An 18,770-nucleotide genomic window follows, 5' to 3' on the forward strand; every position below is an offset into this window, starting at 1 on the left:
GGGGCAGAATGATTGAGCATGCAAAAGCTCTGAGGAGCAGACTCTGAATGACAGAGTGGTGTGTAGTCAGCCTAAACTCGTGAGGATGTTGTTTTTGCAGCCTTTTTTTTTTTTTTTTTTTGTCAGGTTCTCAGTTCATTGTCGTAAGAGTAGTCCTTTCCCAAAAGAAAAGGGAAGTTATTTCTGTATGTGTGCGTATGTTTAAATCAATCAATTTGCATGATGGAAGACATAAAGTTATCTGTAGACTGATTCTTTGTTACAGGTGTCTGATAGCAATAATGGTTAATTTAAACCATTTACAAATTGAGGACGCTTCTATAATCACTTGATGGGATGAGTTAATAGAACTGTCACATGTTGTGATCTGCTTAAAACTTTATTATTAATTTTTAACGTATATGCGGTCTTTATTTTAGTCAATAATTTCATATGTAATACAAATACAGTAGGATAAATCCAGTTTTGATGACTGGAGAAAGAGGCACGGATAAAAATTTATTTTTTTTCTCATTTGTATGCATAAGTCTATAATAATGGGAACCAAATGCAGAGAGCCTGGGAAACAAAAATTTTCACCGTAATGAGCCTGTTGTAAATATTTGCAGCATAGTAAGACCCTCATTTAAGTAAGGCTTATAAAGTCTATGTATTATGCAAGACAAGCTCTTATGAATTTTCTTTCTTGTTCAACAGATGGATAACTAATGCAGAGGTATAAATCATTTCATGGTTTATACATATATAAAACCAAATTTTTTCATGAAATGGACAGGTGAGGAATACAGTGCCAATAATTGAGTTGTCTTCTAGAAGGGCTGTGTTTTAAAGTACTATAAAGAGGAGATTTTGTCTTTGCTTATTTTCTGACACTGAAAAAAAAAACATTTTTCTTGTGCTCCACCTTCCATGAACTTTTCTTACCTTTTTATAGTTATAACTTGTGTTAAGGATCCAGAGAAGAATGAAATTTCTTTACCCCTGCTGAAGGTTCAAAGTATTGTATTTTACTAAATCTAGCTTCTTTTTTAAGCAGCATGCTCAATGTCTTTATAGTCAGTGTATAATCTCAAATATGATTTTTTGCGTGACATGGTATCTTAAAAATGAAAAACATACTTAAGGAAATTTATTTCTTTTCAGTTTTAAATAAATTATCCCCCCCCGTAAAACCAAGCAGTATTTTCTTCCATTTTCTGTGATACCCTTGAGGCTACGTAATGATACTGGCAGCAGCTGGAGTTTCTCTGGATCTGTCTTTTTCCATAAGCAGTGTGATGTGTTCTATCGTTTGAGAAAGAGAGCTGCTCTGGAGATGATGCACAAGCTTTAGGTCTGAAGTTTGCTTTGGCGATCTGCTGCAGTTACTATACAGGTATGATTTCAGTTCTCCTTCTGATAAAGGGGACCAAAATGCACTTTTTTGTTTTTGAGGGAGAGAAATGATAGTCTTCCTGTGGTATTTTTTTCTTTTTTTTTTTAACTGATTTGACCTCAGTTTTCAGGCCTCTTGACATTACTCTGTGGTTAATGCGGTATTCAGTGGACCCAGGGCAGCTCTGAAAGGCTGAAAATTTTCAAAAAGGTATTTGTTGTTTAGGTTCTGTCGGAGGGGTTAAGACGTGGAGATTGAAATGTGAGGATTATTGGTGTGGGTGGGTTTTTTGGGTGTTTTTTTTTCTTTCCATTTAATATGTATTGTGTTAGATTGTCCAGCTGGTTGTTTTTTTGTTTGCTTGTTTTTTTGGGTTTGTTGTGGTTTTTTTTTGTTTTTTTTTGTGAGCAAAGTTTCTTCTCATTACATGCCTTTGCACAAAGTAAATCACAATTTGAGCAGTCAACTGCTTCTACCTAATTCTTTTGGTTTTAAGTAACACAGCTCTTATATGATATTGTTCATCTCTAGATTTCATACTTTACCAGTCAGGGTAAGTACTGTTTTTACTTAGAAAGAGAGTGGAAGGAGCCTTTTTCCAAGGACTTTTTTGGTCTGGATTTCATAGGCACTTAAGGCTGTGTTTGAACACAGTCCTTCAAGAATTGTTTACATTCAGCAGAAGAAAAACATGAAATGTGGACGCAGGGTGGTATTTCCTGTTTTTTAGGGACAAGCTGTTGAGTAAGTTGACTGGAAGATGGTGAGTTTTGCAAAAAAGCCACTTGCCTGTGTCTAGGGAGGTGGAGCATTAGAGATTATATAGTTGGTGGGGTGTTCTGCAAAAGTAAAGGAGAGAATTTCTTGTCTAAAAAGCTGCTTGAAAATTCCTGCTTTTTCCATGCCTCTCTGTATTTTATATTGTGAAACTCTCCAGGATAATTTTATATATTGCCATACCTAGGCAGGTAGAGGTGATATTACATGTTCTGTCAAATGAAAAAGTCATTTGTGCAGCACTTTAATTCATTAAGGTATAGGGAAAAGTTTTTTTGTTTTTTTTTTTCCCCTGATGGTAGTGAACTTGCCGACTATACAATTGTAACAGTCTGTTAGGACAACCTGAAAACAAGCAAATTCATGTAAAAAAAAAAAAAAGGAAGAATGTGAGGCGAGAGAACCTTTTGTGACATAGAAAAGGCATTCAGCATTTGAAGTGTTCTTATTTTGTTGTTGCATTTCCTAACATTTCTATTCTTGTGACAAGGAAGAGCTCAGGATTGTCAGAACATCATTTCAGTTGAGTGAATAAGTGAAGTTTAAGAGTTTCATTCTGTGTCATGATTATGGTGAATGTAAACACAAAGGTAGGTGTTCTTGTATCCTGTAATGCAGCACGAAACTGCTGGGAGAGGAATTGTATGTTCTTTCTCAAGTTTGCGGAGTCACTTTCTATTTTTATCCTATAAGCTTTCATTTCTGTAACTTCAGTTTAACACTGTTAGGCTATCTAAGCATAATGACATAAGTAGTCACCACATTAGTGCTTACAGGTATGCTTGAAGTTACAGGTATGCTTGAAGTTGCAGGCATGCTGTTGGTGCATTTTGAGTAGGCTGGCTTCAAGACTGCATGTAATGCTTGCATCCTTCGTGTTGTATTTACAGCTGAGAGCTCTTGTCATTGTGAGACTTGCCAGAATGTGTAAAACTATCCAGTATTGCTGCTGTAGTTGGATATGATGAAGTTTGGCCTATATGGGGAACAGTGTAATAATTCTCAACTGTGGGATTAAAGTTATTCTTTTACTGAAATATTCAGAATTTAAATTGTATGAAAGGAAGGGGTTTCCCTGTTTGAGGCAGCAATAGGCTGTATATGACTTTTCTTTGAAAATTGTGTGTAAAAATAGACTTTAAAGACTATTGCAGCTAAAAGTTCATTAGTAGGAATTTTGTTAGGTGAGGATAATAATGGATTGATATACTTCATGGAAGTTCTGAGATTAAGTTTCATTGGACTACTCAGAATGTGGCTGTTGTAGGGAAAAAATAGCAGTACATTTTTAGCTTCTGCCAAGATGTCTGTGACAGATGGTGTCTTTTCTGTCCAATATGAATTCTTAACCACTCTATAAATATTGATTGGAGGAAAAAAAATGGTGTTCCATAGCTTTACAAAAATGTGTCCTGATTGATAACAGGAGTGACTAAGGGATATTTATACAGGTCTTGGGCTGCACAGCACCAGTACATGCAGAAATCTGAACGAATCTGAAGGAGCCTTATGGAAGTCTGGCTCAAATTAGTCAAACAGAAAACAAAAACATGTGCCTGTTTGGGGGAAATAATGTTAAAATAGTCCCTGTAAGTGCTTTGGTGGTAAAAAATGTTTTTTAGTGAAAGCTAAGGTCTTGGACATGATTAATGCATGCTCAAAGATGAGGAGCTGCTAATTTTTTGGGCATTGCAGATGCTCTATAATACTTTTATTCATTCATCTGTCTTTTTTTCTGAAGGACCCTTTCAGCTTTTGTGATAGCTTTTTCTTCTTAAAACTTCTTGTGCCTTTGTATGTGCTACTTATCTTACGTTTCATAATTGCTGTCAAGTTTGCAGAACTCTCTCTTCTGTTGGATGCCAAGTAATTTGATTGTCTGATTATTTGCAAGGTATGCTGATAGAACTGTGTCCTTGGCTGCTGCCTCTTCTTAGAGGTCCTGCACAGAGGTTTGCTGCTGCATGTTGACTGGGATATTGCTAAAGTTGTGTTTTTCAGAGTCTTAGCATGTAATTTTGTGTGGTGTTCACATAAGTTATAGTTAAGTGCTGTCTTCAACTGATACTTAAATGTTGGAACAAAGGAACTTAAGCTTTTAGAAATAGAAACTCTTGTCTGGTATTGCTGTCATGGGGTTAGTCATATTCATTTAAATCTATTAACCTCTTGTGCTCTTGATTCAAAGAAGATATTTGATAAATAATGCACTTTCTTTGGGCGCATGAGTAAAACCAACTATGTAGAATTCACACAGCTTCTGCCGCGGTGTCCAGTTCCATTATTCTGGCAATCAGGTAATGCCATTGCTTTGCTTTAGGACAGCAGTTGTAAACATTCACTGTATGAAATCCCTGGTGCCATTCTGAAGGAATTTTCAGAAAAATACAGGTTCTTCAGGCTTATTCTGACTTGGATGTTCAGCTTTGTAGCTAAGCAAGATGTTCCTTGCCTCTGGTAGATCACGTGTTTCAAATTCCAGCTTCTCTTTAACAAGCTGAAAACTCTCCCTGTTGCTAGAGAGAAATTCTGAAATGGCTCTGTGACCTGCAACACAGTCATAGTGTTTTCCAGTCTGGCAATGTAAAAATTACTGTATGTGGAGGAAAACTTTACCCGATTTTGCTATGTTTATCCAGCATATTGTTTTTTATACTTCAGTATGGTATTTGTTAATTGTTAAGTAATTGACTAAGTAGTATTGTATGGAGATAAGTGCATTACAGGTGCAGTGTAGTTGATATGAGACATATGAGACATAACATGCACATCCATTTATGGATGTAAAATGTCCATATATTACTTTAAAAAAAATTGAGTTACTGCTTGCATGGAAAAGTCTCTGGGCAAGAAGCACTGCAATTAGTGTGAAAATAGGTCGTGCTTAGGAAAATGTGTGTGTAAAATACAGACCTCGCTGGAAATAGTTACAGAAAACTTGATGCTGTGGTGTTAAGTTATATACTGCAGGTTGAATATAGCGACTTTGCTTGCTGTTCTTGAACTACATAGCAATTGACAGAAGGTTTACTTCTAATTTTGAAGTAAATGGACCAAAACTGCTGGTTAACCGGGGAAAAGAGAATAACTACTAATTAAGGTTTTGGGTTTTTTTGTTTGAGTTTTTTGGTTTTTTTTTGTTTTTCCCCTGCTTATTTTTTGAGTTTCTTAAATCGTAGCAGCAAAGCAAAGTTTGAGTTTAGTTAATGAAAAGCCTCCTGCAACCTTCTGGTTTTTATGTATTGACAACTCTGTTACAAACATAAACAAAATGGATGAACTTCTGAAACCCCTTTATTTCTAGCAGTCTACCTGTGGGAATTAGGCTGGGACTCCTTTCTTGGAGACATGACTTTTGTATTTGTAAAACCTTCACTAGTTACTCAAGGAGTGCAGAACAGATCTAGAGGTGGGCTAATAGTCTCTGCATAAGAGGCTAGAATCTCATTCTCACTTTGCCAGTATTGCGTTTTGTCCAGCGCTATGGTAACAGGAGCAAAACTTTGTAAAAAACATTCTTTTCCAGAAAAGTGAGCAGATACAGCTTTCATGGCACAGAGGGAAAAAAACTATTGAATAAGAAGGCATTGGTTTTGTTTAGCAATTTTCAGTGAACTTCTCCTAAATTTGTTTCACTTATATTTGTTGATCATGGTAGTTTTAATTTGTTTTCATCCTTGGTTCAGTTATGGCAGTGTATTATTGAGTGTTACCACCACCACCTTCAGTAGATGGGTAGTATGACAAGGGTCAGCTTTCAGCAGGCTGAACGTGGTTATGGAGAAAAAAAATCAAACTGTTGTCTACTTGCTTCTGCTCTCTTTCTGTCAAGCTCTTCAGTGAAGGTGAGGAAAAAGGCCTGTAAGATATGTGGACTGTTGTGACTTTTCAGAGTCAGAACAGGAATATATTTGTGTCTGGTCATCTAATGGGGTGCAAATGTCCATTACTCTGGTCTGTGTGATGATATAGCATTGGAGAAACTGGAGACTTTGGCCTTCAGGTGGTTCTGCAGTAAGTAAGGAAGGGTGCTATGTTTGTTTAAAAGGGGAAAAAAAAGTAAAGCTGGAGAGACTGGGAAACCTTTCATGGAGAAATGGAGGGACACCTCTTCCGATTTCTTTAGTTCTGTGCTTTAGAGCCATCAACTGTCACTGCAGCTCTCAGGCTCTGCTAATTTAACCATGAATCTCTAGGTTTTGGAGTTCTAATGTGCTTCCAGTGGTTCTTTTGCCTCATAAAGGAATGTTTTATGTTGTGATTGTTGCATGAAAGTTTCTTATTTTGAGCTCTAATTTTTTGTATGAAATAAAAGGTGTTATTGTTCTGTTAGATTGTGGGCATATATCTGAAGACAGTTCATTCCTTTCATTATGTTCAAATTGACAGCAGCTTTAAAAAGTGCCAGCTAAGAATAATTTCAAATGTAGTTAACTGATCACTAAATGGATTTGGGTAATCCAAGTGTGTCTGTTTCCTAGAAATAGAAAAGTGATAACACAAATTCCTGCCCCCATTTAGTTTTAGTTTAAGCCCTCTCCTCTACCTATTGATTGTCTTTGAGATGGCATACTCCTGTTACCTGGAGTAGCTCTGCCTCTTTGTCTTTTTTTTTTTTTTTTTAGCCATAGTTATTAAAGATAGCTAGTTTAAAATATAACTTCTAGAATGATAAAAATTTGGGGAGTGCTCATGTGAGGAAGGAGAGGCAGTGGATGGCAATTAAAAAACTTGTGTTAGTTGGCTTGACACTGTGGGAAGAATTTTAAAGAAGCAGGATTATATTTGCTGGGACAGACAGCAAAGGCTGTCCAGCAGGTTGTGTTCCTTGGGTACCTTACTTTTCCTGCCTAGTGAAAATGGGACTCTTAACACAGCTCAATGACTGCCTGATATAGCTGTGGTAGCTGAGGTGGGTTTCATCTCCACATTTGCCTGCCTTTCTTTTGGGAGCTATTGGCTGAATAGGGTGTATATCTTCCCCTTATATGCTGTAATTACACTCTGGCAATTACAAGCTGTCCTGCCATCTGACTGATTACAGTAGTACATTAGGCTCTAAACCATGATGGTTGATGGCATGGCTGCGTGTCCTACTTAGCTTTTCTTGCTATAAAATTGTAATGTCTGGCAATGGACGCTTGGAAGCAGAACCTGCTTCTACTGCCACAGATAACTCTGCTTGTGATTCTAAATTAAAGTTGTTAATTGGCCTCATTCATTGCTATGTAATGAATTGAGAATTTATAGTTGAATGAAGAAACTGGCAAAGTTGGGAAATAACTCAGATGTTACATAAACCCCTGTGACTGGATAATGTTTTGTGAAGCTGAAATAGACATCCTTTTCTTAGAAATGGTGGACCTGGTCAGGTTTCTTGAGTGTGTGAAAACCTGTTTATCTGATATTGCTAAGGAGAATACAATTTGGTACAAATAACTTTCTTTTTTGAACAGCAGAGTGATTGCTCTGTGATTGTAATTTGTTCTAACTTCTGAAGGCCACTTTGCATCTGAAAAGTAACTTCTGCAGCGGCTATGGTGACTTGTTTTATTTTGATCAAGTAGCTATAAAAAATTTGATTTCGACTGAATTAATCCATTATTTTTATTTGTACAATCAGTGAAAACTCTGCACACTGAAGCATCCTTGGTGAATGAAGAATTTTGGAACAGCAAGTACATGAGATAGTAGAGTTAAGCCTGAAAAACTTTGCTGTTTCTAAGGTTCTTCTGGTGCATTTGTGTTGGCTTAGTCACTTATGGCTACAAATATGTTGATTTTGTATTGGTGTTAAAGCCAAAATTTGCCTTGTATTTGTAACTCTAATAATAATCATGTTGTCAGATGAACTAGAAAATGATCCACTTCTCTCAGCTGTGTTATTGTCAAAGAGCTAACAGAGTAAGGTGAAGCCTTCATTGGTTAACAGAACAGGAGTCTTAAATGTGCACGGGGAATACATTTTTGTCACTGCTGCTTATTTCTCATGCAAGAGCTACAACTGATGCTGTAAAGCAGTGATGAATATCTATTGATATAACTACATGTTAACTACATTTTAGTTATAATCACATTTGGATTCTGTCATGCTGTTCAGCTCCTTGTGATCTGTCATTTTAAACTATTTACTTTGTGTGTTGAACAAACTTTATAACCTTGTCTAGGAGGCTTATATGGATTTAGCATGGGCTGGTTTGTTTGTTTTTTTTTTTCATAAACAGGACTTTAGCTGTCCTTTGGAAAAATAGGAACTTGCCAGTTTTGGTGAGAGTAGGACATTTGTATGTGTGCACTGGTCAGCTGTGCTTGTGAATGTATGGAAAACAACATTAAGTTTGATCCTAGTGATGGTTAAGTGAAACAGATGACAGATTTGTTGCAGTGATGCTGGCAGGATGAAAACAGTGTTGCAAGTGATTAGATGTCAGGGAAAGCTGTACTTGTCCACAGCTATCACTTCTTGTTATCTTTTGGGTGCAGTAGTTATTTCTGTCATAAATTTCAAACCAGTGAGTTAGTTTTGCCATCACTGACGGCCTCGAATGCAGTATGTATTTTTAAAAGTTGCTTTTCCATTTAGGAGATTAGACTTTGTATACATTTCTTTGGGAGGTAGCTGTCGTAGCTGTTCATCAAACCCACAGTTTGAGGATCAGCGCCGAAAATACCAAATGAATCAACTGCAGTGAAAAGACTTCAATGTAATGAATGACCTGATACTGTCTGTAGAGAATTATTGATACTGAGTTTCAGCTGGCTTAGAAATTGGGAAGTCACACTTATGATCAAGAAATTCTAGTGACATTTAGTACATCATTATAATGTTTTAGTAATCTGAAAACCAGAACAACCTGATATCAAAGACTTTAGGAAAGTATGAGTGCTAAGAGTATATTACACAGCTAGCATGTGTGTTATCAGTTTGCAGGTAAAATAAGCAAATTATTATCATAATTTAATTATGAAATGGAAATAGCCTTATTTATACTTTATATCAATGGAATATGATGAATGCAGTTAACCTTGCATTTGGAAATGGATTTTTCTTTTATAGATACTACATTTATTGCTTGGTCCTTGAATGTTGTTTGAATTATAAAATCTAATGATAGTTTTGTTGCATTCTTTATTCTGAAACTGGTATCTTCTGTAATGATTGTTTTTAACCTAGATGCCATAATGCCTTATACAGCTTTGATGATTGCTATGCTTAGATTACTGTTGGATCTCAACTCAAAAGATTGTGCGTTTGATTAGATTTAGAATATGCAGAATTCACAGTACTATGACAGTCATCCTAATCCCATTTCTTTCGAGTTGTATTTAGAATTTACTCCAGTAACTTCCCATTTAAAGGTGTTTAAATTTTAAAAGCACTTTGTGTGAACATCAAATTAAATACCTTCATTTACAAATTGAGTAGAGACTTTAGAAGCAATTGTGAAGAAATGTACTTTTCAGTTTGACAAATATTTATAAGGTGGGATAGTTTAGGTGCCTGACTGTAACCTCTGTGCCTGGATGGTCCACCTAGAACTCAAGTTTCATTATAGTGCTGATTCTTGCATTGTGTATTGTCATTTCTGGGAGTAGTTCACTAATAAGAAAGGAATCATGTCACTGGGAGACTAGCATGCTCCATTCTTCACAAATGGAGCGGAGAGTTGTCAAGCAGGTTACTTTAATTATAGTTAGCTGTCCAGATATGGTGGTGTTAAAATTACTATGAAATAAAAATATTCTATCTCCAAAGTCCAGAGGTACCATTTCTACTAAATTGTATCCCAGATTACCAGTCCCATTAATCTTGATGCTTCCCCTGTTGTGTAGTTTCAGTGTGTCTTGCTTCTTATGTATTCTTTTGAATTTAGAATAATAGAAACTTGTCATGGAACTTATCAGTGGGTTTATGGAAGGGTATGTGTTAAGTGGTTCCTATTCATATCTGAGATGTTGTTTGCTTATGTTTCTTTGCAGTTGATTAATTCATGCTTATGATGTAGAGTACATGCAAATGGGCAAGATGACTACCAGCTCTCCTTAATTTTAAAATAAATGTGCATACATTTGAGTAAAGTCACAAAGCAATCATGCTAGCCCTCTTCCTAAAATAATAATAGCAATAATTATAAGAATAACCAATTATATAGAGAAAAGTGTTCACATGTAGGGATGAATAATTTGGAGATTATAGTATTACAACTGACAAAACCCAAAAATATCTGCCCCAACCTCCAAATATGTTGGAGCTGTGGTTATAACAAAGAACAAGTAGAATGGGTTTTCCCCTGTGTTCAATGTACTGGGAGAACACATGGATCCTGCACATCCAAAGGGATTTTTTTTCAGGTTTTCTGGTAGTTCTGTGGTGTTTTTTTTCCAGGAATTCTGGGAGATCTCATTTCCTTCTGTTCTGACAAGTCAGTGATTATTTCTGCTTTTTGTGCTTATCTCACCTGTGTGTTACAGACTAACTACTTAGGAATTGCATGGCACATGGTTTTTCATGGTGGGAATGAGCAGTTCTGGTAGTGAGGAAAGGGATAAGGGATATTCTTGAGCAAGTAACTATTTAATGAGATGGTTTGTTAAAACAGAAATCTATTGTATTTTTCATTACCAGTTATGTAACCTTTTGGCATGATTTTGGCATAATTATTGAATTAATGATGCTCAGTTCTCAATCATTTTTAGTAGCTTATGAAAGGACCTCAGAAAGCACTTGGATAGGCTAAGCAAATACCATCTGTGCATTTGAATAAATGTGTGTAAAATATTTAATTATGTATGAGGCTTTCAGTAACTTCAAGGAATTCAGCAACAATTAAAATGGAAAAGATGATATAAGAGTTTGATCTTCTGTTTTTCACAGGAAAACCGAAGTATGCTTTGTCAGCATCATAGTTGAGCACATTTTGTACTGAATAACACAGGCTTGTTGATCTCTGTGGCATCCAGCTTTTGTTCTTGAGGCTTCTTGAAGCTGATGCAGAGTCAAAAGAAGCATGAGGGGTTTTGCTTGCTGGTCTTAAGACAAATGCTTGTTTGGTTTTATATTAACAGTAATCAAAGCAATTTATCTGTTCCATTCTCAAAATTTCACTGTTACTTTTTTGTCTCATGTAATATGAGCTTCTTTCAGTAAACGGTACTGTTTAGAACAATAGCAGGAGATGATGTATATGTTGAGAAAGTGATTATGAAATTGTGGGCACACCTTTCAGTGTAGTTAATAACTCAGCTTCTACTTAGACACCTAAATGCATTGTACACTGGAGAGTTGATTTGAGTATGAATTGAGATTTTTCCGTTCGGAACTGTCTTTGTCTAAGAGATTTTTATGAATGAAAATTTGGTGGTAAATTTTTTTTTCTTTCCCTTTCAATTCAACAGTAAGTATTAATCTTGGAAGATTTTTTTTTTCCGTATTGATATTAAAGGCAGCAATTTGTGTTAATCTTCTGTAATAAACCCCGCAATTTCTTTATCAACTTATAGGTCCAGGCTTTTTGGCTCATCTGGTAAGACTTTGTTGTGTAAATTTTGTTACCCCAACTGAAAACTTTGAATTTGGAAACTGATGATGACTAGTGGTTAATTTTATTTATTTATTTATTTGTTAGAACTGGCGCAGGAAAGAGACCTTGCTACAGTAACCAACTAAACTGCCAGAAACTTATAGCACTTCCTCTCATGCTTCATATTCACATCTCTCAATTAGCTCTTTCCAATTCATGAGAACTGTATTTTTCTTCAACATGTTGCTGTCTTTTAAGTCTTTCCTTTTCTTTTAATTTGATAGCATTTGTAGCATTTGGTACCATTTCTGCTTTCATCTGGTTGGGTTGATATTCTGTAAATCTTACTGTAGTGCTCATGTTGCCTCCATCATTTGTTTCATTTTAGAATTTCTTTCGCATTAATAGCTGTCATTTTGTACAAAATTGTTCAAGTTCTTAACAGTGGCATAATAGACTTCATCGCTGTATTCTTTCTGATCTCACTTTGGGGTGGAAGAATCTATTAAAATCTCATTCCTTCCTAACCCTGCTTTTTGTGCTCCATATGCATGTAAGTTTCCTCTTACCATTCATACAGCAGAATTATTCTGGCATTTTGCATATTTTACTGCATGTTTCCTTTTCTCATCTGCCCCACCCTCTCCATTCAGTTTTTTTTTTTCTTCTTTATAATTTGTTTTTATATTCCTTGTGCAAATACAAAAGTTTGTATTTCCCTAGGCAGGAGAAAACACATTGAGAGGTTTAAGTCCTAAAGTAAAAGGATATCTTACAGTCATCAATCCAGGCGATTTCTTATTCAAATCTGATAATCTAATTGTGCTATGTAAACGTAACTTTCAGAGTGGCTATGAAAAATGATGCCTAGATTCTACATCCTCACATGAAAAGTAGTCATCTTTGCACTTACTGCAGGTTGAATTCCCTATCCTTTCTAATGCTAGCAGTGTTCGCCTGAAAATATTTTTCATTTTTGCATTAGATTTCATAACCCACATTTGTATCATAATTTCTGAGCTGTGTTAGACTTCATGTCCGTCTTTGTTTGGACTAGCATGTGGAAGTAGAAACTTCATCATTCTCAAGTGTCTGAAAGCAAGCCCATACTATTGCATGGTGTATGTAATTGTCGTGGTTTAAGCCCAGTCGGCAACTCAGCCATGCAGCCACTCACTCACTTCCCCTTCCCCCTTTCTCCCTTCTGCTCCCAAAGGGATGGGGAGCAGAATCGAAATAATGTAACTCCCACGGTTTGAGATAAGAACAGTCCGGTAATTAAGGTATAACACAAACCGCTACTGCTACCACCAATAATAATGATGATAAGGGAAGAGAATACAACTGCTCACCACCTGCCGACCGATGCCCAGCCTGACCTGAGCAGTGATCTAACCCTTCCGGGTAACTGCCCCCAGTTTATATACTGGGCATGACGTGCTGTGGTATGGAATTACCCCTTTGGCTAGTTTGGGTCAGGTGTCCTGTCTCTGCTTCCTCCTGGCTTCCCCTCCTCCCTGGCAGAGCATGAGACTCAGAAAGTCCTTGGTCGGAGTAAACATTACTGAGCAGCAAATAAAAACATCAGTGTTATCAGTACTGTTCCCAGGCTGAAAGTCAAAAACACAGCACTGCACCAGCTACTAAGAAAGAGAAAAATGACTGCTGCGGCTGAATCCAGGACAGTAATACATGCCTTTTCTTGCTGAATATGAAGTCTGTGCATTCATAGCTGACTTGAATGACTTTCATCTTTTCCTGCTATCTAAAAGCCCCAGCTTTGTACAGAGTAGTCACTGTAGTCTATGTTGTAGCTTTTGGACTGGATCCATCATGTGCAATATTTCCATCTAGTCTATAGTTTTGTTTTGTTTTCTGGAGGAGGAAAACCAACTGTTTTAGTAGTGGGTGCTTTCTACAGATGGAAAATATTCTGCAGGGGACAGCTGGGCAGAGCAATGGCTGCTGCTGTGTCTGGGTGCATCTAGGGGTGCCACTTCCCGCTGCTGCAAAGATAGCCTGACATCATCCTTACCCTGTATGTGGCTGGTAGGAGCATCAGACGAGCTCTCTGTGGTGAGTTAAAATGGTGCTCTTACTGCTGAAAGAGGAGAAAAGGATGTTGCTTTGTGACTCAGTGTAGACCACCTGCTGTGTGCATTGTATGGAGAAAAACGATAAACAGAATAGATATTAGGTTGCTGCATGTAAATTGGATGACGTGGGCATGGAAAACATCAATAATCCAAACATCTTGTCTTTTTAAGGCTGTGAAGATGATCCAGCTGCAATGCTCAAGTATGTTCTTAACACTGTTTGAAAAGTTGAAGTGGGAAGTTTTAAGACATGGAGACGTAGCAACTTTCTTAACACAGTTAATGGAAAAATATTAAGGGAAACAAATAAGGCAGTGTGGACAGGTCTTGGGAGGTTAAGAGGGAAGGTAGTGGAGGGCTGGCAAAATTGCAGCGGTGTCTACTTTGTAGACATTGTTCCTTTAGGAAGCAGATCAACCCTGGATAGTTCTGTTTATTTTTGATAGTGTGCTTTCTTGTGTGTTTTGTGGCTATGCAGTGGTTTGGAGGAGGAAGAACTCATAATTTGGTTTATGGATCAGATAATCTTCATTTTGAACTCACCTCCTGGTCTAGTTCACTACAGCAAAGAGTATGTTGTTTGTGTTGGGGATCAGTACTTCCCCAGGTACTGCTGGTTAAATTAGAACCTGCGTCTCCATAATATCATGATTAGTAGTGGAATGGATGTGTTAAGACTAGGAATGAGTCTGTGTTGGCAGTGTTGCAGAAGACTTACTTGTCAGACAACAGCTTTGATTTCTTAATTTAATATCCATGAAAAAAGAAGTACAGATCAAGCTGATTCAACAGTTGGAAGCACTGGTTCCCTAAGAGTGATGTGTGTATAGGTGTTACAATGTCAATTTGTTTTTTCATAGGCACACAAATTTTTTTGTGCATGAGTGCTAGATTAAAGGTACTTGAAACCTTTAAAATGGAGAGATATTCAGTGGTCTGTTTCTTGGCATTTCATTTAGGTCAGGGCACTGAAAAAACACCTGCTACCATTCTTGACTGCAGTCTTTCTGAGAACTGGGGGGCTTAAAGGATTCTGGTGAATATCCTTAAATGTTTACAGTAATGCATCTTCATTTTGTTATAATGAGCATAGCAAGATACATTTCTCTTGTTTTCAATATTCTACATAGAAACAGTATTCCATAGGTTACTGAAACTACTGTAGAAATGCTATTGGTTTGATTAGGGCCAAATTAGTTTTTTTGATCTTTCACTAGAGATTTTAGGTAGGTGTGGATATTGAAATAACTTTTTGCCTGCCTTAAAATCAGGTATGACTGGTACTTTTGTGTTCTGAAAATCTGAGTATCAGATCTTAGTCTGATGAGGGTTATTGTTTGAATTGAATTTACTGATAACCTGAAATCATTGTTATTTCAGAAATCCCTTTAGTTACATAGTTACTAGTTATTACATACTTGGTTATTAGTGTACCGTTGGTTATCTAAATCTGTTTTTAGGTTTGAGCATGGCAGCAGTTGTAAGCAATATAATTTGATGTCCGTTGGGACTGTACATGAGAAACTTGTTGTATAGGAGCATATGGTAAGGTACCACCTCTGGAAATCTACCTTCTCAATTAGAAGTACGATTTCTTGCAAAACACAACTTACCATTTCAAGTTAAATTTATTATTTCATCTCCACAGGGTAACTTCAGATTTGCTGTAAGTATTCCAAGCTGCTTTTCCAAATTGTTTTGCGAGACCCAAGTTTTTATTGCTTGAAAATTTTTAGTGTTGTTTTAAAATGCTGTCATTAATTTGTTGTTGTGAAATGGCTTGACAACAGTAGTTCAGATATCTTCAGTTTGAAAATTCAACACATTCTGCATCTTTCAGTACACAAAGAGAAAGTTCAGACTTTAATTATATTGCGCCAAGCATGAGTTTACTTCAGAGAATTTTGGGCTCCATATAAAGGCATGCAGAGCAAATGATAGTTGTTCAGGTTATCAGCCAAATACACAAACTAGACCTCTCAATCAAGAGGGGTTTTGTGCTAATAACACTTCCAAATGTCTTTATATTATTGTTGTTTTATGAGATTTTTTAATGTGTTTGAGCATCGAGAAGCCAATTCCTTGTTGGTTTGAACTGGTGTGAATGGGGTGACTTGAATTTAGCTATTAGTTTACATCAAAGGATGAGCTCTGAACACATAGTCCTATTTGTATTTCTTTAAGCAGTAGGATCATAGCAGAGGCTCATAACTTCTAAAATGGTAAATTGTTTTCCTTTTGTTCTCAAACACTTTGGACTACTAATGAAAAAATACCGTTTGCTGGCTATTCTGGATATACAGTGTGTTAATGGAAATCAGTTTCTGCTTCTATAAATAGACTTTGTCAGCTGCTGCAGAGGAAAACTGACAAGCTTCTGGTCATTTTCATTATTGCCATTCAGAAATTGTTTGAATAGCTGTGAAACTGTCCAGTAGTGTGTATGCCTGCTGCAGTGGTATTTGCAGACTGAGCTGGGGCTATGAGTAGGGACAGGGAAAGAATGAATGCATTTATAAATGCATTTAGAAGTGTGAGAGTAGAGGCAACAGCTTTGTATTCCTTCATTTGGGAGTCCTTAGGCTGAGTTTGAAGCTCTTTATATAAAGACATGCTATTCAGCTGGCTAAAAGTCATGAGTTGTTAAATGAGGTCTGGGTATAGTATTTATCTAACTTCTTTACTGCTGGATATAAGGTAGCCTTTACAAGCATGGTCTGTTGGGGATTATCATACTCTGCCCTGGGAAGCAGTCTCTTAAAATTTTTGCTTCCTTCTGCTGCTGGGTCTGGTTTTGTCTGCGGTATGGGAAGGAAACAGCCAGGCAGGAATGCTTCCCATCTACAGCATTCCTTCCCTCCTGCACAATCGTGGGAGCTCTCGTATGGCTGAACAGCAGCTGCTGTCTTCCTTTCTAGAAGCAGACTAGGAAGTGGTACTAGTATGGCCTGTAAGAAGAAGGAATCCGAACAGGCCAGCCAGATTACCAGTGTTGTTTGTGGGCACAGGAGAGGTTGCCAGGAAAGAAAAAGTATTGAATATCATATTTATTGAATAGCATTTAATTGTCCAGTGTCTGTGTTTACATGTGTGGTTGTTAGTTGTTTTTTGGGTGACTTCCACCCCCATCCTTGAAGAGTCTTACTACAGGGTCTTGGGAAATAGCCACCTAAAAGTGAAAATTCATGTATTCCAAAGCTTTGGAAATGTAAAAGTTTCTTAGCATCTTAATCATATGTTGTATCCATGCTTTAATTTGTATTCTTTGTACTGAATTAGATCTTAGTGATGTGAACTTCTACTCAAGGGAGAAGCGCATAACCCTGACAACTCTTAATGTATTATTTGTAATGTTGTTTGAAATGTATTTGTGTTTTTAAACTTCTGCTGGATGTCTTCTGGCTTGATAACTTTAATATTTTTAGGTGCTCTGCTACTAGAAAAATGAATCGTATTAATTCTTTATAGAAGAAAATACTGACAGTGTGAAGAAGCACATCTTTAAAAAGAAAACAGACTTGTTCTCCTTGAAAACTGTTCCTCTCAAATTTTATTCACCTACCATTTTAAGGGAGTAATTGTAGTTCATTCACTGTGAGCAACCATTTGTGGCGATAATGAAGTCTAAATAATTGGAAAAGATGAGGAATATGGTATTTGGCAGATCCGTAGAGGCTGTTACGAGATCTAATTGAAGTACAACGTTTAGAAGAACTAAGCAGTTCTAAAAAATACAGAGCTTAAAAGAACTAAATTATAGGTATCTCTGAACGCTTTTAAAGTTTATTGCTAAAATACAGTATAAAATTGCACTTTGATGAAAAGATGAGTGTATTGTATCATACTATATTTGAGCTTGTATAAAATATAGAAACTCTTAATACAAATATCTTAATACAAAGTATCTTTTGTGGCATGAATGGAAAGGAGGAAAAATTGTAACTTTGATGTAGAATTAGTTTGACTTGTATAAGTCTTTGTTCTTTTAAAGACAGAGAAAAGGGATTCATTCGAAAAATCTTTGTGTGAGAGACTTTAAACCTTTTATTTCTGCTTTTAGTCAGCAGATAAGCAGCGAGCCCTGGAAGAAACCAAAGCCTACACAACCCAGTCTTTAGCAAGCGTAGCCTACCTGATCAACACTTTGGCCAACAATGTTCTCCAGATGCTGGATATCCAGGCATCCCAACTTCGACGCATGGAATCTTCAATCAACCATATTTCACAAGTGAGACTTTTTTCCTGATTCCGCTTCTTTGTTATTGAAATTAAATAGCAAGTAAAACTCACCTGACATTTTGTGAATGAGGAAGATAATCACATTTAAAACAGAAGGATGCATTTCTTAATATATTAATTCTGGGAATGGGTCTCATTATGTGATTATATATATGTGTTAGTGTGAAAATTTTACATAGGATAAGAGGTTAAGTATATTCTTGGCCAATGTATTGTTTGGAGGGGGGCCATTCTGCATAAGTGAAAAGCGCATTAAAATAGCTAATGTGAAAAATAAGAATATTATGTTAAGGGACTGATTAAGCTTTCCAGCTCCTGTTTGGTGACTTACTGTACTTGGTATTTATTGGCTACAGGCACTTACAGTTAAAAGAAAGGAATATGAATGCGGTGGTGAAAAACAATACTTGTCATCTTTTAACTTTTCCTGTTTCTGTAGTACTGGCATCTAATGACAAAAACATAGATGACAAAAGCAGTTTGCTCCTGGCTTTTCTAAATAAAATGTACTTTGCAATGACATGAACAGAAGGCAAAACTAATGTTTCAAATTTGTGTATGGTTGCAGAACGCATGCCTTTGTTGGCTGTTTCAGGGCAATATAAATTGATGGATTAAAAGAGAAATTAAGAGCAAATGATCCAGTAGTTTCTGTTTCTCTGTTACTGGGGAGTTGGTTGGCATCCTTACTGAATGTTTTGTATCTTATTTGGCCAACACATTTTAGCTGCTAGAGTTTCTTGATCTCTATGTGATAATGTC

General features: G+C 36.6%; 1 protein-coding gene across 19 annotated transcripts in view; it reads left to right on the top strand.

Moving 5' to 3' along the window:
• The window catches only part of ABI2 (abl interactor 2), a 66,657-nt gene that overhangs the window by 11,052 nt on the left and 36,835 nt on the right, over positions 1-18,770 (top strand). For all 19 annotated transcript variants that reach the window (XM_061455266.1, XM_061455186.1, XM_061455249.1 and 16 more), the window contains exon 2: positions 17,830-17,997. In XM_061455266.1, coding sequence (XP_061311250.1) covers positions 17,830-17,997 — 168 coding nt within the window. The remainder of the gene's footprint in view (positions 1-17,829; positions 17,998-18,770) is intronic.

The sequence above is a fragment of the Pezoporus flaviventris genome, unplaced genomic scaffold (assembly GCF_033815535.1).
Source record: "Pezoporus flaviventris isolate CSIRO_AGI_PZ_B2104156 unplaced genomic scaffold, CSIRO_AGI_Pfla_v1 ptg000001l, whole genome shotgun sequence".
NCBI classification, from domain to species: Eukaryota; Metazoa; Chordata; class Aves; order Psittaciformes; family Psittacidae; genus Pezoporus; species Pezoporus flaviventris.